General features: G+C 37.2%; 1 protein-coding gene across 1 annotated transcript; it reads right to left on the minus strand.

The window, feature by feature from the left end:
* Nucleotides 1-24: 24 nt before the first annotated feature.
* LOC143452369 (uncharacterized) lies at nucleotides 25-22,271 on the minus strand. Its single transcript, XM_076953312.1, has 17 exons — nucleotides 17,859-22,271; nucleotides 14,873-17,707; nucleotides 14,632-14,757; nucleotides 14,306-14,506; nucleotides 13,973-14,103; nucleotides 12,896-13,136; nucleotides 12,416-12,499; nucleotides 12,056-12,109; nucleotides 11,548-11,658; nucleotides 9,896-10,890; nucleotides 9,487-9,817; nucleotides 9,160-9,240; nucleotides 2,298-2,384; nucleotides 1,391-1,653; nucleotides 595-765; nucleotides 397-512; nucleotides 25-307 (listed from the first exon to the last, which is right to left on the minus strand). The coding sequence occupies exons 2-16, from the start codon at nucleotides 15,015-15,017 to the stop codon at nucleotides 450-452; spliced, it is 3,084 nt and encodes a 1,027-aa protein (XP_076809427.1). The 5' UTR covers nucleotides 15,018-17,707; nucleotides 17,859-22,271; the 3' UTR covers nucleotides 25-307; nucleotides 397-449.
* Between the last annotated feature and the right edge of the window lie 878 nt (nucleotides 22,272-23,149).

The raw sequence follows: 23,149 nt of genomic DNA on the forward strand, positions 1-23,149 counted from the left end.
ATTGACACAAAACCAATTTCTGTCTTACAACAAATTTTATTTCCACAAAACTCACTCTGGATATTTCAAATCACAAAAATCAGCATATCTAAAACATTGCAGCAAATTCACCATTTAACATAATGCAGTGAATATTTATTTGAATAAACATGTCTAACAATTATAATTATGACATCACTATTAGTTTATGTACAAATATAACTCAATTTTATCAATGAATTTGTAAATCTGTAGATGGCGCATCGGGTTGAGCGATTGATCGATGTCGCAGAAGTCCGCGGTTCGCATCCCGGCCACGACGCAATTCCTTTTATGAAAGTGAATAGATGTGTGGAAGGAATTTTTATAAAAATTGAGTAAATAATGAATTTCTGTTTAAAAATTAAACCTACTTACCATTATTACGTCAGCAGTTCTTGCGCGGAGTGAGTATGACGCCATTACCATCGTCATCGAGACCAATTAGAGACCAGTATGACGCGATTGTTGTCACCAACATCAACTCCCAACAGCTATAAATTAAAATTTTTGTTAAAAATTAAATTTCTGTGCAAAGTTCAAGTTGACACAAACATGACAAGATATAAAGAATACCGAGTCATGAAGCTGGTCAAGGACGAGTTGAATTTTTTGTTTCTCGCTCGCATTTGCGTCTCTTCCATCTTCGAAGCAACCAGCCATAAACAGACCTTCTTCAATTTTAGCGAAAAATTCTGGTCCTGGAATGTCTTTGATTATGTTGCCACTGATGTCCAACCATTTTACCTGCAGATGAAATGTTTGTAAACTACAACCTGGTGTATTGGTGAAGCTAATATATTACTACATACAAGTTAATATTACTATTAATTGGTTAATAACTAACCAGCACCATGTGGTCAGATTTAGGCCTAGCCTACTGGTCCAACACAAATTCTTGGTTTTTGAATTAAATAGAAATAATTTTGAGCGACCAATTAAAACTGGTATCGAGTATTAGTTGTAGAAACAAATCCTGATAATAAGTTTGCAAAAATATTTTCAATTTTAAAAAAATTGAAACTTTTCTGTTGACCCAAAAATTAACTTGCACATGCCAGGCTAAAACTGATCCATTAAAATTTTGTCATTTTTTCATTAAAAAGAAGGAATTTCAAGCGACCAAGTTTATCGCAGATTCCACATTCCTTGTAGATTCAAGTAATCACTAAACCGTCGCAAAATCATTCTGCAATTTTATATAAATTAGCACAAAATATCCGACCTACACTGCCCAGTAATCTCAACAAACTGCCTTGAAAAATATCTTCGTACAAGCGATTATGACGTCATAAGAACAAATATAAACAATTGATTATGACGTCATATGCTGTTCTAAGCAAACGATAAAAAGTTGAATAAATCGTCAAACCTTTCCAGGCATCTCAGAGATCGCCGAAATTAATCTTTCCACATCATCAGGGGAGAAGCAAAATCTCAGATCAAGCTCCTTTAACTCATTTCGTTGTTTTCTTGAAACGTCACAAAAGATCGCGGCTTCCGATGATGACAATTTCAAACCAGACAGACTCATCTCTGTTGGAAAGCGCTGTGACGCCATATTGAAGAGTTCCATGTCGCTGGATTCGTTTAATTCGCATAAAAGCGAAATATATCTGCGTTGGTTGTCCTCATCTAAACAAACATAATAGTTAATTATTTACCGGTTGTAGTTCGCCGCGTTATAGAAATAAATTTAAGACGGAAATTTTTCATGTTTAGGCAACAAAGTCAAGTTGAAAGCGAAAACTTACTTTTCTTTAAATTATCTGTTCGGGACGAATTAAAAAAAGAAGCAGGCATTTTAAACTGAAGATAAACTTAATACAACAACCAGAATTGATCTAAATGACATGTGGCCTATTTAGCCGGTAAATATTTTCACCAGAATTACCGGCAGCCTACTAAGCTAGGCTCTGTACACTAGCACTGGCAATATGTTTGCAATAGACATGTAAATTACAAAACTTACTTTTACTTGGCCTAGTAGGCTGCTGTACTAATCTACCAGTGATTATGTGGAAATATTTCCCGGCTAAATAGGCTACATGTCATTTCAATCAAGTTTCACAAAATATTATCACACAAATATTTTCACAGCATCACCAGTCAGCCAGCAGCCTTACTGTACTAGGCCAAGTAAAGGTAAGTTTTGAAATTCAACATAAATGTGTGTTCTGCTGCACTTGATGCGTGTCTATGGCAAATAATGCATAACATGCACATGCAGTTTATTCATTTAATCGCAGATTTAGGACAAAGTCAGAAAATAAACTTACGTGACCAATCTGTGAACTGCATTTTCTCAAATCGTACCAGCTGTGACTTTAGTGCTTCTGTCCAAATCCTCCTCTTCTCAGCAATATCTGGAAATAAATTATTATCAAGCTTAATACTGACAGGTGACAAATATAGTCTAGGCCTAGACGAAATAGCTTGCAATAAAATGTAGGCTAGAATGCAGTGAATTGTACTAATTTCAAATATCGCACATTTTTTGCATATGCTTGCTGTATACCACCGAATTTGCATTTTTTCTGGCTGCCATTTACTGAAGTTGCATTTTTGGTTTACCAAACTGGGCGAATGGCTGCTCATAAAACAGACAACTATTTTATCGTTTTGATGCTGATTACTACAGTTTGAAAACACTATTTTCATCCAAATTTGATAAACAGTAGTCTTCGAAATAGGCACAGTATATATATTGCTAAAAACAAAAAAATGGGTTGCAGTAATATTTTCAGACTGCATGTTAAGAGCAGTTGTTAGAGGATCTTTTATTTTATAACGGTTATATATAACAAATACAACGCATTGTTCTAAATAATAAGCAAACTGTGCATGAGACTGTTTTATTATAAAGTACATGGATCACGAACTGTCAGGGGTGGACAGTCAGTACTTTGAAAGTACCGTCGGTAACGGTACTTGGCAAAAAATGTACCAATGGTTCCGGTATTTGGTACTATTTCAAAAAAGTAGTTCAGTACTTTGCCAGTACTCGGTACCAAACTACTTTTCGTACAGTGGATCATGTTGCAAGTGCAACTTTTGCTGATAATATGGATACTACTAAAGGTTACTTCAGGTCAAAAACAATGTGAACTCACTCTATGCGACTTTATTAGACATTTGTAGAATAAAAAAGAGCAAAAAACACTAAAATTGAAATCAAGTTTCAATTAAAATGAAATTTTAAAAAGCAAACTTCTGAAAACCTTGAAGTAATCATTTTAGAAGTACCAAGCACTGGGACCAAGTTAAATTTCTAGAAAAAAGTAATTCAGTACAGGGATTCTGTACTGTTCTCTAAAAGTACCGATGGTATCGGTACTGAATAAAGTACCGCAATAAAATATTTTGGTACTATAGTACTGCTGTACTGCTCACCTCTGAGAACTGTACTAAGTCTTGCTCAATAACCGATGCTTGATTGGTGGGGAATCATCTCTGAGGTCGTGTAAAAACTATCTTCTAAAACCATATTAGCAAAGAGAAATGAACGAAATTATTACACTGCATGTTAATGCAGTAGACTTCGCTTATTATGACTCTCTTGACCAAACCATTCTGGTCACAACATCGGAATTAGTCATAATAACCAAAGCTGCAAACCCGATACAGCACCACGCACCAAGCAGTAACAACACAGTCAGAAACAAATTGACTAAACTTTCTAAAATCTCATACATTTCTTACATGGTGTGAAAGAAAACTCACATGGCACAATCATTCCTGTCACATTGCATAATTGACAAAGAAACATTGGGGGAATAAAATTGAAAAAGTGGTCGTAATACTCAAACACAGGTCATAGTATACAGAGTCATTTGTCTGGCAAAATTTGGGACTATATCAACATGGTCATATAAAGCGGGTGGTCATATTCAGTCGACTTTATTGCATATAAATGTGTAGCACACCATATGGTGGCTATCATTTTTTTACATTAGTTGGTAGGGGCGGCCAGAGTAAAATAGCATAAGTGTTCGCCTAAACCATATTTGAGCTATATTATTTTCTGTTGGCCGAGACACCAAACAGAAACAGGTTTTGCTTGCTTTAGTAGTAATGCTGTAATTGCTTTTGTAATAATAAGTAGAGGAGTAATGAATCAGTTTATCAGTTTCAAAACCAAATTTTTGAAAATCAATCGAAACATTGCGACCAAACCATGTATTATAATATTGTAAAAGTTTGTATTATACAGATGACTGTAACTGTGCTTATGCTCCAAATTAGTTTATTCAAATTTTCTACTAGTATGTTTAGTTGTGATTTTCAGTGCCAAAATACTTGTATATAGGAAAATGGCAATATAAATGCTTTCCAGCTGTGACACAAAAACTTGTAAATTAGTAACTACTAGTAAGTAGTAATTAAATTGCAATACATTTGCTCTGTTTTAAATTTAATGAAATTCATATTCTTAGAATGACAACTCATGTGCAAAACAGCCACTGATGTATTCCTCCACCACCTGCACTCAACCTCCGAGACATGCGCAACAAATACGATGTCTATCATAAGGAGCAACCATATCACGAACATCACATGCATTTGTTTGATGTGAATACCACCTTGTGCTGCTTGCAACATGCTATCAAACTGCAACAGACCAGAGTGAACTGTGTGTCAATCCAAAACTGATGAAAATTAATGAAAAGCCTCATTTAAGTACAGGCTTATAACAGCAGTTACAATACTGAAACTGATCAATAGTCAACCCAAAAGTCAACCACTGACTCTTACTCCAGTAACAGCTACAGACTAAACTGCAACAGACCTTTGAGTGAACTGTGTGTCAAAACAAAACCTGCAAAAGGTAATGAATAGATTTAAGTATGGGCTTAAAACAGCAGTTAGTAATAATGAGACTGCTCAACCACTGACCTTTACTCCAGTAACAACTGCAGCCTAAAGTAGACTGAACATTAATTACCTGAACTGACAATGGACACTGAATAGTATTATATACTGCAACAACACACATTCTCATACGCCACCAGAAGATAAAAATCATAATTCATGGACTAACAATGTGGTGTTTTATAAGAAGAATCAAATTATGGATTCACATTATATTTACATGAATCACAGCACTTGCAAACAATGTGCATTACACTGTCCAAACAAACATATGCGTAAATTTTATTTATTATTGTTTGTTTGTGTGCTTGCCATATATTTACGTTAATATGTATGTGAACTACTAACAATAATTTCAAGTGTTTTTGTGGTTTCAAGGCCATAAGTAGCTGCTGTTATCTCAACAATGGTAAAAAATCATTCACTGTTAAAACAGCATAACATTATATACACCATAACGATTCGCTTAACAAATGGGTTGTCATAGCCTAGAAATTCAGAGTTCTCTAAACTTATTAATTTTTTTCTATATTCTACTCAAAGCTAAAGTAGACTCCAGCGCATAAAATTTAAGAACCTAAGTCAAGGGCTACTGAAATATACACAACATTAGAAACATTTGTAATGTGAAGAATTAACTAAACTTGACGGTGACACAACTTTTATGTCCTGCCAAATGCTGACGCTAAAAACTTTATCCTTTCACTTTATATTATCTCGTAATGCATGTTCTTGCCTTCAAGGCCTTGCCACATTTGCCTGACTTATTTGTGGCAGTTATCATTATCATCGATATTGCTATTTTGTTTGCAACCATCTGTGTCAGCACAATTTTTCGTTTCAAACATTTACGGTGAAATATAAAATGAATAAAACCAAGAAAGAAAGCAGTTCAGAAAGGTTACTTTGATTAATGATAAATCTAGACTAGGCCAACAGCACCAGATCTACTGTAAGTAGCAATAACAGTTGGACATTACCTTTTACAAGCAAAAACAAATAGTGATAAATATGCAACCATTATCCCAGTCATATTTTTATGGTTAATTGCAGCCAATTTTACTTTACTCATGTAATTTAATTGGTTGCTTTTTGTCAATTGTATATTTTTACTAAATTGCAGTTCTAGTCAGTAACAGAGTAGTTTTACTGAATAGTCTACTTAAGTAAATTTCTTTTACTTTGGCTACTTAAGTAGTTTTGTTCATGGGCCATAGTGGAACGCATGGCAACTGCACCCTTGAGATTTTTGTAGACTATGTTTGCTGCACCCAAACGTTTCACATTTATTTACTTCCCAAAAAAGAGCCCACAGGCACTGCACTTTGCTTTCCAGATGTCCAGCAAAATGTACCATTTTACACCAGGTAAACCTAAATCTAGATGCCTTGCACCCTGGAGATCTTGTTCAAAAATTCCATGATTCCAGTCTGGTTTATGGGTACTTTTACCTAAGTAATTTTTACACCAAAGTAACATACTTGAGTCGGTTTACCGAAAGCTGAAGTAGTCAATGTTTTAGTTCAAAGATAATTTGCAGTAATTTTCATTTGCAATCACATCTGCACAAACCATTTATATACAGTCTATAATTTGAATTTCAAGTAACAATGCTCTGACAAAGAACAAAACTATGTCTGAAACTAATTAGCTTCATAAGACTATGTATTTTCCTGCAGTTGTATTGCTTTTAGTAAGATCTTGGTACTTTGTCCTTTCACAACCTCATATTTTAGATTGATAACTATCAGTACTGGTAATCCTTAAACTACTTGAATCGGCTAAATAGCTGAGTGGTTCGAGCACTGGCAATGTAATATATGTGACTCAGGTTCCGTGTTCAACACCCAGAGGCGCCTCAACATTGTGATGCAAGGACAAGGCATTAACAACACTTGCTCCTGTTCAGTGGTCCTGGTGGACAATTCTAAATTCGAGCAATACTATAAAAAAATCAAACTAAAAAATGTACGTGACAATCGCAACTTACACAAAGGTTACCTCAGAAAGCTGGGCTCAATCGATGAGGAATCATGGAGTAGTTTTGAACAGCAATACTTGTAGTAGAGCAAGATTTTTCGGAGTAATAATACTTTTACTTAAGTAACTGATGTGGTTACTTTGACCACCACTGCCAAACTGCGTAATAGTGTTCAAGTTATCTAACCTTAAGTAACAATCTGCATACATATAAAGATGTGTTTTTACCAACATATGGGAGTATTTCTGGAAACCAAATGAGTATTCTATTGTTATCATCTGTATGTATTACCAAGTGTTATACCAAGTAGGCTATTTTGTCAAGAACTTATAGCCTATCTGGTTTTACCTGCTGCCAGGTTCTTCACTGATTTCACCATACGCAGGAACGTGGATTAATCTCCAGCAACTTGTCTTAAATTAGCACTAAGTATAGGCTAGAGTCTAGACCATACATAAAAGGCTGCTTTTTGTCATAGTCATCGGCTTATTTTTCTGTATAATAACATACTGGGAGTTTGCAAAACCTATATCGGTGGTGCTGATGTCTGATGTGTAGCCTAACTATTCCGGCGACAGAAAAAACTCCCTTTCTCAATGTCGTAATAGTGTCAATTTCAGCTTCCCATTAACCTACTTACTTCTGGAATGCAACAGAATTTTGAAAACTGTTAAACCGTGCAAGCACAATTTCAAAGTTAACTTTAGCAGTTCCCAGGCTAGATCGGTTTGTTATCAAAAGAAGTCAATGAATCTATCACTTGACTTTGTTATTGTTTTCATTATTTTCAAAACAATGACGCAACAGATAAAATCAGATGACATCTTCACAATAGCTTATGTATTTTTAGACGATGTTTTTACGATGACGCTTTCAAATTGCTTTTTTCAATTTACCTGTATGGGTATGTAGGCCTATGTTTTTATATAATACGAGATAAACCCGTTTTTTTTTTTAAAAAAAACAAGTAACTGCGTAAATTAAATGTAAAAATATTGCACATTTTTGTATTTAGTCAATAAAAGTCCACTAGTAAGATATGGTGCTTAGTAACCAAGTGTTTCTTAGCGGCCTACCAGTAGACTGATCAAGCCGTGTCCTTTATCCAGTTTTTACTAACACCCGCCAATGAACAGGAAAAAGTTACAAAACCGAAAAGGCCTAAAACGTGCTCAACAGAAATAACGTTGATATTTGCTGGTAACAACTAGCACGACCAATAAACCTTTATACCAGTAGCTATGTATCTCACCAAACAACAAATAATTTCTCACATCAGCACAATGAACATGAAATATAATAACCTACGTTGGCTGGCTGCTGGCTAGACGCTGATGAATGGTTTGTGGTAGCCTATGCAGTTTCTAACTGCAATTTTGTAATGCCTAGCAATGGTTCCTAATGTAATGTCGGAAAACTGGAATGATCTGTTGGCAGAGGTGCCATTTTGTTTGTTATATTTGTAATCTTTACAAATTTTCTGTCTGAATACTAGCAAGTAGACGACCAAAGTACGGGTACTAACTTATATTTCGATATCTCTAGCACAAACAATGTGTCTATGTAAATGGTGTGTAAACTGGGTAGTCACAAAGGTTTTAACTGTGTCTGTATCAGGTCTAACAAGTGTGTTGGTAAACTTTGGGCTATCTTTTGATGACAAACCACTAAATATAAACAAAAAAATTTAACAAAATAAAAGGCTTAATACGTTTACTCAGAAATAAAGCTACACAAAGTACCCAGGACAAGATAATAACTATAAAAATTACTTTCCAAGTAACCTTCAAATCAATTCAAACAAACCATAAACCATTTGCATTATGAACAAAACCAATAACACAGCCCTGGTCTGGTAGGATATTATTCTCTTTAAATCTTGTAAAACTTCTATTGACTTTCTACGGATGCCAATAAGCTATCCACTTTTCCTTCATCGAACCTTACTTTTCTGAACAAATTTCTAACAATATCTAATCTATATTATTGTACAAAATCTCAACCCAGTGGTTCTCTCTAACTACAACACATATTTCTGCAATGTAGATATAAATTTGAAATTACATTATTAAATTTGGGTAATCTTAAACTGATCACTTTTGTTAAGAGTTTTAATGTAAAAATAGCGATGGTTGAAATTACCAGTACAATTCACATAGATCAGAGTTAAACTTATGACATTTCATAATTGCGTTACACTTATCTCAAAGTGAAATAGAATCAAGCATAATCAAGCATATAGAAAAAGCATAGGCCTATATACCGACACGCAATGAACATCAACTAACCTGATGGCGACAGACCTTTCATGGAAAATGTGCTTCTTGTCTGCATGTTTGTTGACGACACTGGACCTCTGCCATGACAATCTTAAAGATGGACCAGTTAAAACATGTTACGCTAATACAATAACAGAACAAGTTTGCTATAAAGAAAGAAAACGATGTTTTGTTGTTGTAGAGTTGGCCAAAACATCAAGAATCAACGAATGTGTTCAGGAACTTCATTGATTTTAACTTATGAATCACCTACTTCTAAAGCAGATGTGTAATTGCTGAGAAACAGCAAATTATCAGCTAGTGCTTAAGATGACCAGTTTAATAAAGTGGACATACCTCGGAGCATATCTATTAACAAGCCACAAATGAATCGTCGAATGACTGACCACTTCTCATCAGCAAAAGCCTCGTTTGTAACAAAAATCTGAAATTCAGCCAGCGACATTTGGCTAATGAAGTACCAAGCCGTGAAACACTCTTGGAACATTTGATGTGAGAAGAAGTACTTCTGGTCGCCATCAAAAACGCGTTGTGACAATCCACTATAAGCATGAAGTGCCACTATGATATCCTGGACATCATCAGTTGAAAGACCTTCTTCTTCCATTTCGGTTGGTGTAATGACAACCGTTGACTTTTTAGTGGCATTGTAAGCCAACCTGCTAATCTGCAATGCAATAAAGACACACTACTGTATGATGAATACTTTCAACAAGCTTTGAATGACCAGTTATAATCTGAAAACCTGCAGTATCAGCGCAGTGATATCAGAGTGCCGAGTGTTATCACTACGTCTCAGACCCTCCAAAACGGTAGCAAAGACACGAGTTGTTGTGGTGATTTCTCCAACATCTTTTGAAGGATTTAGAGAAGCTGCGATTACTAACTGAAGCAACAACGGATTGTAACACAATGAAAACACAACAGGAGCGTTTTGAGAAAGTTGAAACCACAACTCGTCAGCACGTTTACCAGTGTAAGCGTAAAATAGTAATTTCATGTTCTCATCAGACAAATCACGAATAAAAATGGTACGGTTTGGTTGTAGGGAGTGGGGAAGATTAAGCATGCTATGAGGTCGTGAAGTAATTATGATTTTAACACCAGGAAGGTATTTTTTATTAAAAAGGCCAGCAATGATATTTTGCACAGATTGTTTAGTGTCATAAGTGCGTTTAGCAAACTTCTTCTTAAATGTGAAATCGGCCTGGTCCAGCCCGTCAAATACCAGTAGACACTGGCTTTGATTGTTTTTAACCCACTCAAATGCGTTTTTCCAGGTTTCCTCATCTAAATTAGGATAATTAATGTTAATTAGCATCTCAGGTAAAGTGAGCTTGTCATCATCGGGTAAATCCATAAAGTTGATGTGAAAGGTAGTGTACTCCTCAGTTTTCGCAAGACGCTTGAACAGGGTCGATTTCCCTGCACCGGGGTTCCCGATCACACCGGTGTAGCGTTGGTCTGACCTCACCAGGTTATCGAAGTCAATACTTCTTTCATGTGATATATCTTTTAAGTGATTAGTAGATGCAACAAATGTTTCTTGCTTAGGTGCTGCTCCTCCTTGATAAAACGTCACTTCGGCAAGGTTAGGATGCACCACAGGAAAGTTTTGTAGTGGTACGTTGATGCCAGCTTGGGGCCGAAGATCAGCTCCTCGATGTTTCTTTTGCTCCTGCCTGACTTTTTCAATGGCTTCTTGTTCTTTAATCCTTCTTTCTGTGTCCTTTCTATTTTCTGATAAATAACACAATAGAAGAAGTTTTAATGAACAATCAGCAACTACTTCGATAAAGCTGAAATAACTTACAAAGCTCCAAGCATTGTTTCCTAAAACCAAACTTTGATTTAATATTGTGCAAATAGGCAAATCATAAGGTATAGCGATTTAGATACTAAGTAAAGTAGCGTTATGTTTCAACAGAAATATCACTAAATGTTTCTGTGCAATAACCGATTACTTTTCTGCCGGGACCTAAGAAAACATGTTTCAACAGAAATGGCACTAAAATGAAGCTTTCTGAAAGCAAACTTTGGATGCATACTTGTGTGCTGGCCATGCAGTCAGCATAAATAGGGAAATCACATCTCTTTACTAGATCACTAAATCACTAGCTTCACTAGACATGGTTACATGGTGACGGTGCGGTTAGAGCGCTTGACTCGTTGTACTTTAACCAGTGTTCGATACCCATTGCACTTTCGTTGTAATGCCATTGCATTTGTTTTTTGTCTACAGTATTTAAAAAAAAGCTGATTCACACAAAACTTTGGCAGAGTTTGACTTGAGTGATATTATGAAGTCTACTTATAGGCTTAACTCGAGTAACATTTTAAACCGATGTATAAATAAAACTTTAAAAAGGTGCAATGTTGCACACTTCCAAAACATACCTGCAGATGAAGTCGTTGGTGGATTGGCAACTGATGGTCTGGTACTTGGTGTTGCAGTTTGTGAAGTTGATGCTGAAATTGGTTGTTTAGGTTGCGTAAGACCGGTTTGCTCTAAAATATGAACACATTATATAAAGCATGAAGGTTTAGTTGCAAGCAACAAATAATAACTTGCAAATTAAAAATCATACAATTTTAAACAGTTGATTTTAGCAACTTCAAGGAAATTTGCAAATATACCAGATGTTGTAAAGATGGACAATTAAAAGCCTAAATAAACTCAGCACACAATAATGATGACTGTAACAATGGTATAAGCGTATCAGATCATTTAGCATTTAGATGCATTAGCTTTAAAGCATGAATATTTAAAAAGGGAACTGCATAAGGTTATATATATATTTATAAATCGGAACAGATGCAGAATGCACATGTTGTTTTCCTCAGCAACTACGGCATATAAAATAAACATTAATGGTCCATTAAATACATCATTGTATACACTAACCTGCTTTATTTGTCTCCAAACCTTTCGTGAATTGCTGTTGTTCACTGGGATGATCTATGGAACAGGTAAAAAAGAGTTATGCATCGTTGAAAGGAAAAAGGTTCTTAGGAATCATTTTGGTTTTGGTTCCAAACCCAAATAAATACAAGCCATGACAGTGCAAAAATGCAAAAACTTGACTAAAAGTTTAAATTGTTTCTTAATCGTTGCTATGTACAGCTGCAATCTGTTAAAAAACGGTAGTATGATAATAATAAAAGCAGTTTGGTTGTAAAAAATAATAACAAATAATAACTTCAGTTAATTTTTTAATAATAAAATGTTGTGAAAATTCCTACTTTAAATTATGAGTTTAATTACCTATTTCTTGGATAAGTTTGTCAAAGTTATCCTCAAATGATTCTTTGCTAAAATCGTAGTAGAGTTTTCCCGACACCAAAAGAGCTTTTGATAAAATTTGTAAAAATAAAAATGTTATCTGTGGTGAAAGCTGGCGATAAAAATCAATTCAGTAAAGAATATCGAAAGGTAAAAATAGAAACAAACATTAACATAACTTACATAAATGATTAGTTAAGGCAAGGGCAGAATATATAGCACTCTTAAAGTTAACAATGATTTATCGCCACAAGATTTCGTATACTTGAGTTTGCGTCTTCTGGTGTAACAATTATGATTAATAATGAAAATAACAATACTAAATATAATGTTACCATTCAAACCTTAAGCAACATCCCATTTTGTGACGTAGTAATCAATTAAAAAAATTAACGAGTCATAGGCATAAAAATGCGTTGAAAACAACTAAGCACAAATGAAAAGTATAATAAAAATGCATACCTGTCCAGCCTTCCATTTTATAATTGTCTTGGGTGATAATGGGTATTATACGTTTTCTCTTGTCAGCAGCAAGTTTGCCTTCCCTTTGGCAGTTTTCCCTGAGTTTATAATTTTCGGACAGAAACATGAGGACCAAGTAAGCGTTGTCAACAGCTTCATACATTTTGTCATAAATGTCTCCTCTCATCTCGTTTTTATCAATCCACACTTTGTAACCAGCGGCAGAGAGTTCATCGGATATCTGCAAAAGGGCGAAAAAATTAAACTAGATTGTTAAGTTAAGTTTGTGAGTAGCTAATTTGCAACTCTTCTGCTTTCGTAATCTTTCTAAAACCAACAAGCGGTTTCGGTTATTAGTAATTTGCAAAATAAATCTAAGACGAAAACAGAACAGCACATTTTATAATATTCCACATCATCTAAGTGATGTTGTAACTGATATTTTCGATATGTGTATAAAATAAAACTTTCTTCCTGACCCTAGCACAGGGGCGGGCAACTTCTTCGGTCGGCGGGCCTGATATGAGAAAATGAAGTACTTAGCGGGCCGGATTCCTAAATAGATTGGAACGCAGCTTTGTCTCATTAATGTTCATGGTCGAAAATGTTTGCTCATAAATGTATGTAGACCCGAACAGAACAAGTAGATTCATGGCCATCTTTCTCAGGATGGCAAACTTGGACTTATTCAGTGACGCAATACAGGGATTGCAGCAGAATGTGGCCGCAGGCCACAATATCCTGTGAGACTGGAAACTGTCTGCGGGCCGCTGAAAATCACGTCGTATGTTTCCTATCCTGTTGTATGTTGTGCCGTATGTATGTTGTATGTATGTATGTTGTATGTATGTTGTTGTTGTACCCTGCCGTATGTTGTGCCGTATGTTGCCCACCCCTGCCCTAGCACAAATATTTAAGTTAAGATACAGCGAAAGTGAAGAACGAAACTAGTACGTATTTACCAAAAGACAAAGTTTTAATTTGGAGTTTCAAACATTTTTTGATTTTTAATTCTATTAACATTTCGTGTATTTCGTTAAAAGCTGTAAACTGAGAATATAAAATCTATTTACAAACCTTATGAGCGAGATCCTTTGAATCATTCCAGTTATAACTGATCATTATATGCTGGTTGGCTTTGTTGTCATCCTGGTGTTGACTGGTCCCAGGTCCACAAGGTGAATTTGTTACTTGTGGATTATTAGGTCCTGAAATAAGATGTAATATTTAAGCAAAGATGCATGGGTCTTGTACCGCTGTTGGAGAAAAGAAACGCGAAGCACTTAAACAGGTAGCGGCACATGTAAAATAATTCAGGAAGTGATAAGAGGAAAGAAACAAAATGTGATACGATAATGAAAGACAATAAGAATTTTACAAGGAAAAGTTGTATGGTCTTATAATGCTTACCTAAAGGATTTATTTGTTTCTCTTTAACTTGTGTTGGTTTTATATTTTTCAAGTCCCTGATGTCTTTTTGCTTATATTCTCTGTTGTCTTGGTATTGTCTTTGATCGTGATGTTGGTATTGTCTTTCGTCGTGGTGGTAAATTTTAGGAGCATAATTAATCATGACTGGCCCTGATTTGCGGTAAAAGATATGATTTTCATCTATAAAAAGGCATCACAATAATATGGAAACATAATTTGATAAATGCAACTAATAGGCTTTATCCTAAGTATTTAAAAACAATTGTGTGCTTACGTATTCAGCGACACAGTTTCATAAAACTTACCAACTCTGCTTTCAGCCACTTTGCTTGTAAGCTCAATCAACCCTGGATCAATTCTACTTAAAACATTCTGAGAAGCTTCAGCATTTTGCATTGTTTGCAAGACTTGATTTTCTGCATCTGCAGGCCCTGGATTTAAAGCAAAGGAAAAATAAAACTTTTATACCAAGTAATATATTAACAGGTTTTTATGTATTTACAGCCAAGTACGAAGACTTAATCATTTCAATCTCAGATTACTCACCATGAGCCATCCCCGCTCGCATTGCAACAACACGTGAAATTCCAGGTTGTTCATCACTTTCACTTGATGAGCTCTCTTCACTGTTACCAGGTTGTACAAGTTGAGGTTTATCTTCGGTCAATCTTTGCTCTTCTGGCTTCGACATACTTCAACGTAGCAGTAATTATCTTAGCTTATGTTTTATACCTCGTCAAAATTGTTGATGACGTGAACTTGAAATTTAAACTTTGTTAATATGACGATTAGTTCTTTAGTCTATAACTCTATGTAGTTTTATTTTAGCATTTTATTTTAGTATTTTTTGCATTTTATATTTCAGTATTTTATTTTTAGTATTTTTAGTATTTTATTAGTTTATATATATATATGATGATTATATGTGCTGCTGCTGCCAGCACGAGCACGTCTGTGCGTTGCCGACGAATTTGAGTTCCTGAGCAGGCTTGTTTATGCCGAAGTTGCTGCATAGCCTTGTTTCTTCCGGAATTGCGGAGAAATCTTGTAAACTTCGAGGTTCCCGGAGCAGTGTCAATGCCACCAAAGTATAACTCCGAAGTAACGTCGTTGCCGCTGAAGTAAAGTTCCAATCTCGTTTGGGTCAAATTTCCGGACTAGCCTCCCGAGTTAAGTTCCAGTCTCGCTTCTTCCTAAGTTCTGGAGCAGCCTCCTTGGCACCTGAGTTGATTTTCAGGGCAGTCGTGTTTCTGCCGAAGTCCTTGAGCAACCTCGTCACCACCAAAGTCCTCGAAGCAGAATCGTTCACGCCGGATTTCTCAGACCAGCGTCGTTGCCGTCGGGTTAAGTTTCGAAGCAGTCTTTTTTCCGTCCGAGTTGCCGGAGAAGCCTCGTTGTTGACGGAGTTCCCGAAACAGTCTCGCTGACACCAGTGTTAAATTCTAGAGCAGTTTCTTTGCCGATAGAGTTCCAGGAGCTGTTTTGTGGCTGCCGGAGTTCCTGGAGCAGCCTAGTTAACGTCTGTGTTAAATTCCGGAGAAATATCGCTTCCACCAAAGTTCCCGGAGTAGACTTCCATCCGCCAGAGTTGAATTCTAGAGCACTCTCGTTTCCGACGACTTTCCAGAGTTGCCTTTTTTCTGCCGAAATTCCTAGAACAGCGTCGTGTCCGCGTTTCCGTTTCCGTCTTTTTCCGAGTAAAGTTCCAGAGTTTTCCAGACTGCTCCAAGCACTTTAATCTTGTTGACACGGGAAGAAATTTTGAAACTGTTTTGTTGCCACTACACACCTGCTGCCGGTACTACAAGGAACTGCTCCAGCATCACTGAGAAGGAACTGTGCTACGAACAAGACAGCTTATCAGCCATGGGCTAATGAAGAACACAACATCTGCACAACCTTGTTCCAGATGCTTGTTCCTCAATGTCTGAGTTCATGCCACCCCTTTCTATTGCTATTCGGCAAGACACTACAAAAGAGACAAGACACTGATTACACCCTGACCACAAAATATTTGAAACCTGCAAGAAAAATTTGGCCCAGAGCCACCGCCCCACCTAGTTCATCCGAAACCACCCTAGAACAGAAGTGACCGTTTTGGCGCAAACATGCAGCGCTGGGAGCTAAAATCATCAGCAGCATGCGAGTGTGGAGCAGGGTCCCAGACCGCGGACCATATACTATTTGACCGTGGGATCATTCGCCCTCCCAACACTGCGCAAAGCCTCACATTTTTGGACCAGGAGATGTAGAGCTGGCTCCAACATCTGGCCGAGTACATTTGATGAGCTTATACTCATACGTAAAATTTTGCCACAAAAGTTAAATTCAGGACCAGTTTCGTTTCCGCTGGAGTTGTGTTTCGGAACAGTCTTGTTGTAGATTGAGCTGAATTCCGGTGCAGCTTGTTTCAATTTTTTTTTCGACGACGATCCTGGGCTAGGGTCTTCGCCGCCTGAGCCTAACTCCGGAGTAGCCTCGATGCCACCAAATCATTGACGTAGAGGCGGACATGTAGGACTGAGCCGCAGCCAAGTCAGAACCACGTCTAGAATTAGGTTTTTTAATTGACCAGTGTAACTAACTTGGCAATAGAGTGTAAAACTGTAACCGCGAGATGGCTCCCCTGCGTAACAAATATATGTCTGTGGATAAATCCCTTTTTCAGGGATCAGCGAATGCTGCGTTGTAAATATGACGTATGTTATTACCGTTTCCTTCAATTTTGTTATTGCACTGACTTAATTGAGTTGTATCATAAATGTAAGTAGTCACGAATTAAAACTTATATTAAGGTCTTCATAAGTCGACAGGGTGGAGAGGCAAAGTACGAGACGAGACGGGACGAGAGTACGAGTACGTTTGATGAGCTGATACTTATACGCAAAGAGACGAAGTTACCAACAGAGTTGAGTTCCTGAACAAAACATTCGGAGCAGTCTTGTTGCTGCTGAAGTTCCGGTGCCACCTCCTTGACACCGGAATTCCAGAGCTGTTTTTTTTGCCGTCGGAGTTGCCGAACCGTCTCGATGCCGCCGGTGGTTCCAATGCCGCCTCTTTGCCGCAGGAGTTCAAGAGCCGTCTTCTTGTCGCCGGATATCCGGAGCGATCTCGTTGCTGCCGGTGTTGGCAGAGCAGTCACTTTGCCGCCGAAGTTATGAAAGCATTGAGACTGGATATTTTGCGACACGGTTTCGTGGTAGCTGGTTAAACATGACCGTATTGGTGATTTGAAAAAATCAACTAAAAGCGGCATTTTTGCACTGAAAATGGGAAAGTGTCCTGGGTGAGAAAAGCCATGAGCGCCGAGCTTGTTTGCTTACGTTGATATATGGTGGGTTATCCCCTGGATACTTTATTGCGTCCTGGCACCGAATTACGCTGAGCAAACAACGCTTGCTGATAACTCGTCAATATAACTTACATTTTTTTCATTGTTTTTGTGCTCAGTAAAAAATAGAATATAAGTTTTATGCTTACAGTTAATACGCTAGCTTATTTAGTCATCAATGTTTTGTAAAAAATTATTTACTTCAAGTGAATCGAAAGTCATCTCTGCATTTCAATCACCGCTAGATGGAGAGATGGAGCAATGACGAAAACTTTGAATTTGTCAGCCAAGCCCGTTGAAGTAGCAATATAGCCTGGTGTCCGTAAAAACCGTGAGTTTGTGACTAATCTTTTATGTTGAGTTTGTTGCTGTTCCTGGATGCCATCGGTCATGATTCGAGATAAAAAATCCAAGGTAAAAACAATAGTATCAATGAACTTCGATTCAACATGCAACCTAGGCTACCAACAGCGTTGAGCTTCCCACGAGCTGCGATCAGATTTAGTCCAACCTGACCAATTGCTCCATCAAAGTGCGCGGGATTTTGTTTAGATGCTAAAGACGCTCGGCGATAGTTGTTATTTCAAGAAACTATCGGTTAAAAACAATAAATTGCTGAATCTTATTGTTTAAGGGCCGCTCTTAATCGCTGGTGTTTGCGCTGACGTTTGACATACATGATCAATCAATCATATGCCTGTCGAAACGAGTACTGGGTACTTTGCGACATCGTATGGCTTTGTGGGCATGTTAGATGATTTTCGAATCTTTCCAGGTTTTGTTTGATGTGTCACGTTCCAGAGCTTTGCGCTGTGCGCTGTATCCAAGAGTTCACCTTCACACGCCGCCGTGTATTTCACTTTGATCGCATAATTGCCACAAGCAGGTCTCCCGTTACACTGATGATCCTGCCAACGATGCAAGTAATATTGTCATCATGCCGAGCTTTTCACAGCGAATTATTTCAAACACGACCGCATCGGTGATTTGAAAAAATTCGAGTAAAAGCTGCTCTTTGGGTGAAAGAGTCCTTGGTGGGAAAAGTCACAATTGTATTTCCGTGCTTTTACTTCACATTGAGGTCAAAAGTGTCGTTAAACTGCAAAATGCGTTTTTTGTCAAGTAGGTGTTAATGCGTTGTGGTTTTGAGAAATTAAACGTATAATGAATTTCTATGGAAAATCCAAATCCAGCAACGCAGTCGACCGAATCACATAAAATGGCGGAGTTGTTTACAGTGAGCACATACCGTGACAGCGTTTAAGTCATTTCAATGCGGAAGGAAATCAGGCTTGCTTATCCGTCTCGATTTCAGCGCATACGCAGAGACATGTCGGCCCAACTGCAACACGAATGTAAAATCAACCACAGCCTTGACGCAAACGGCACTTAAGCAACACAACCAAATATGGGGTTTTACAAAACAGGCTTAATAGCTTTCATTTTCAATATCTTTCACATAATACAGACTTAAGCGGGAAGTAGGCGCGTATGTGAATATATATAGCGGATATAATTTTAAATAAAATAATATTTTGTTGACTGAGACAGACAATAGCGATTATGACATAAAATCTGCGATGGTACGTTTCCCGCCAGTTTGTGATTATGAATGCGGTGATCAGGAGGATTTCCCTAATAGAAAGAACAACGCAAAACGCCACATTCTCAATAACTGCACAACTGATCTTTAACTGCCGCTGATACAAATTTCTCTCCAGCCACGCAAGCTCTTATTTCCTACCACAACGTAATACCGCAGGCAACCTGCTACACATGGTATCGGAGTTGATTATTTTTAGTTCATAAATTTATCCATAGATATATATATATATATAAATTTAGGGCGATTTTGCTAACTCGAAAGGTTACTGGGTCGATGAAAGCATCTCGACTGGAAACACCAAGTTCTAAAACCACGCAACACGAGTATTATTTAAGATCACGCAAGTTCAATACCAAGAGGATAGAGACGGCCGGAATCCGTGGTCAAAACCTGACAAAGTCTGGACCATCGAGGCCGCATCGACCATCAAACGCGACAGCGCTTCAACCAACCACGTCGTTTCAACAACTTAAATTACGGCCATTTTCCCGAAGACGTCGAATCATGGTGTAATTTAGTCCTATGTAAGCTGGACATGTGTCATGTTATGACGCAACTGCAACGATATATTTTAGTCCTTGGAACAATGACACATTCGCAACTGCGATCGCAGCTAGGTCTCCAAGCTCATGACGGCGCTGAGTGTTTTGACAAACTATAGCATTTAATTGCAAAGAGCTTCGAGGAGCGCACAGACCACACAGACATGTTAATGGAAGATTTATCGCTCGTTGACTTAAAACCTTCACAGTTTATGCGGGAATAATTGTGCGCCATTGGTGAGGAAAATCTCGTGCCTCAAGCCGTGTTTGAACATTTGACGTATTTGCAATAAAATCCTTACTACTGCTGTAGGCATGTTGCCATTGTGACATCATGTGTTCAGCGTGTTGCTGTTGTTCAGCTCAATTAAGCTCAAATAATCAGCAACCGAGACAAAAGTAAAAAAGGCAAAAAAATTCTAATCAAACAATTAAAGCCTTTGGTTTTATATCATTCAAAAACATTAACACAGCTCCCGTCATCGTCACAACACATTTACATAACTGCATATTTGTTCAAAGAGGAAACCGACCATAAAAAGAAGAATGGTCATTTTTATATTTATATTTTAATTTCGGATTTAGTGGCCAAGCTACTTGTCAGCAACATCACGCCACAATCAATGATAAATACTGACTCTACAACTGACTAAGTAAAAGAGTTAATTAAATTAAAACACTACGTTAAAATATTCAAAAAGTTTGGACATATTTTCAACTTCAGTGTTTTATCAAATAAAACAAAGTTTTTCGCATTTTCTGCTAATTGCTTAAGATCACTTTAAGCTTAAATAAGCGTTTGGTTATTTTGCTTGTACTGGTAAATCTTATAAGCTTACTTGATACACGGCACATAACAGCAACATTGTTATTACGCTATTTTCAGGTGATAGCAACATGATATAGCTAAGTAATAACCAACAACATTTACTTGATCTTCAAGATGCAAACGTTGAAAATACAATAGATATTAATATAAATCAGCTATTACTGCTAGTATTAATCATACATCTAACTTGAAACCTGCAAAATAAAACAAATGGAATTATGGTGACTTTTATTTTTCACCATTGAAATATCCTATTAACAACAGTTTTGAAACATCGACTCTCAGCAAACACCCGAGGGCTTCTCTTGATCAGCCTTCAGCTTAACGTTAAAATAATAAGACGATATAAAATTGCCGACCTCATATCGTGAGTAGGCATATGGTGGATTTCATCGCTTCACTTTAAATAAACGATGAAGAAACAACAAGTCATTCACATTCTATCACGACTCAACATTAACTGAACCTCAGCCAAGTGGGGTCACCTCAACCCACGGACCCACAAACTAGCTCTTGTTGAACTCTTGGTTCGTTTTAATGGTCATTTTACTGCCTCGAAGTTAGAAGCAGTTAATTTAGAAGCATTGCTGCATCCACATAACGGTTGCACAGTTTTTATGTTGATTAAAGATTCATTTCTCTGTGAAGATTATAACTCACTTTTAAAAGCAGCAATGCAACGCACTGATAATTAATCTTAGCCAGGAAACAGGAAACAGAAAGTCATACAAAATGTTGCATGGCATTATGGCAGCTGACTGCCCGAAGCTATGAAGTGATTAAAAATCACGTCTAATCAAGAAACATGCTTTCGATCCACCTTGATTAACTTATCGCGGTATTTGAGATGATATAGTCGAGTAGTTGATGATATTAAGTCGAGTTGATAAATGCGAGCATTTTAAAGTTTTGACAACGTTAAATACGCCTATGGGCTCTCTTATGCAAGTTGTTGCTCATCTATTCTGTGGACTTCAGTCGAATGAGTCATAATCTAGTCCAAGTGTCGTTAATACAATAGTTCTATAAAAACTATACAATTAATGACGATGAGCTTTGTGTATGTGACGTCACAATGATGATCCCGTTACGAAAACACGCACAAGGAAGTTGAAACTTGCGCTTGTCTAAATATTTCGCCGCCTCCTTTATTCCGCCATTTTGTTTCTCCATCACAGTGCACAAGTCTTATGCAAAGCAACAAACAATTCCTGACAAACTTCTCATATAAAATTTAAACTAACTTTTATTCCTTTACATCCCAGCGCTTTGGCATACATCCCAACAGTTGTAATTCACAGTCTACAATTTGCGCATATGCTTAAAATTATGCAGATTAAGCGTCATAATTTGCATGAAGTCTAAATAACGTTCCAGCGTTTCCTGCTCATAACCAGATGAATGTAAATAAAAATATCGCTTTTAGCTTATTTATACGTCACCTATCGTCCTATACCTGTCACTTATCGTTAATGTAACTTGGCCTCTAATTTGTCTCAATCTGGCACTGATATAACTTACAGGAAAAACTGAACCGAACTTTTACACAGCGGCAAGCTTCGATTTTACACAGTTTGCGTCACTCTATAATCTATGTAGTTTAGGGTTCCACGACATATGGCCGCGGGAAAGTGGCCGCGAACAAACTCACCGGGGTCAACTGAACGTGACGTAAATTGACCGCAGACAAACTGACTGTGACATAAACTGGCCGGCGATCAAATTAACCGTCGATAAATTGGCCGGCGATCAAATTAACCGACGACAAATTGGCCGTCAAAAGGTCAAAATTCTAATTCACTATCTAGTCACTTCTGTTTATTTCAATAAACGTTTCAATGTGTATTGAAATAAAAAACAATTTTGTTAAAAACAAAGGAAATAGTTACAAACAAATATTTACTTTACATATCATATACTACCGAGTTTAAAATTTTGACCTTTTGACGGCCAATTTGTCGCCGGTTAATTTGATCGCCGGCCAATTTATCGACGGTTAATTTGATCGCCGGCCAGTTTATGTCACAGTCAGTTTGTCTGCGGTCAATTTACGTCACGTTCAGTTGACCCCGGTGAGTTTGTTCGCGGCCACTTTCCCGCGGCCATATGTCGTGCTCCCGTAGTTTAGACACTTTCTTTATCATAAGAATAAATAAAACAAAGTAAACCATGAACATTATTTTCACTTTAGCGAGTTATTCAGGACAAGCAAATGATTAATTTAAGTCGCGATTGACTTCAGTTGAAATCTTGTGACGTTGATTGACGGCTGTCAAGGTCGAACTTGGGGTAGCGCTTGCTCCTTTGACACTTTAATACTTGGCAACTTTTCTTAGTTTACGTCACTTCCGTGTGAAGACCTATTCTTAAAATTTCTCATATAATTACAAAGAGATATGCAAAGTGATGATATTTTTTTGCAGAATAAACTTGTAAATTAGTTATTGACGGTGATGCGTCCTCACATCGTTCGCTTCCGTCACATCAACGAGTGTGAACAACCGTCGTCGATTTG

This window comes from Clavelina lepadiformis, chromosome 4, assembly GCF_947623445.1.
Source record: "Clavelina lepadiformis chromosome 4, kaClaLepa1.1, whole genome shotgun sequence".
Lineage (NCBI taxonomy): Eukaryota > Metazoa > Chordata > Ascidiacea > Aplousobranchia > Clavelinidae > Clavelina > Clavelina lepadiformis.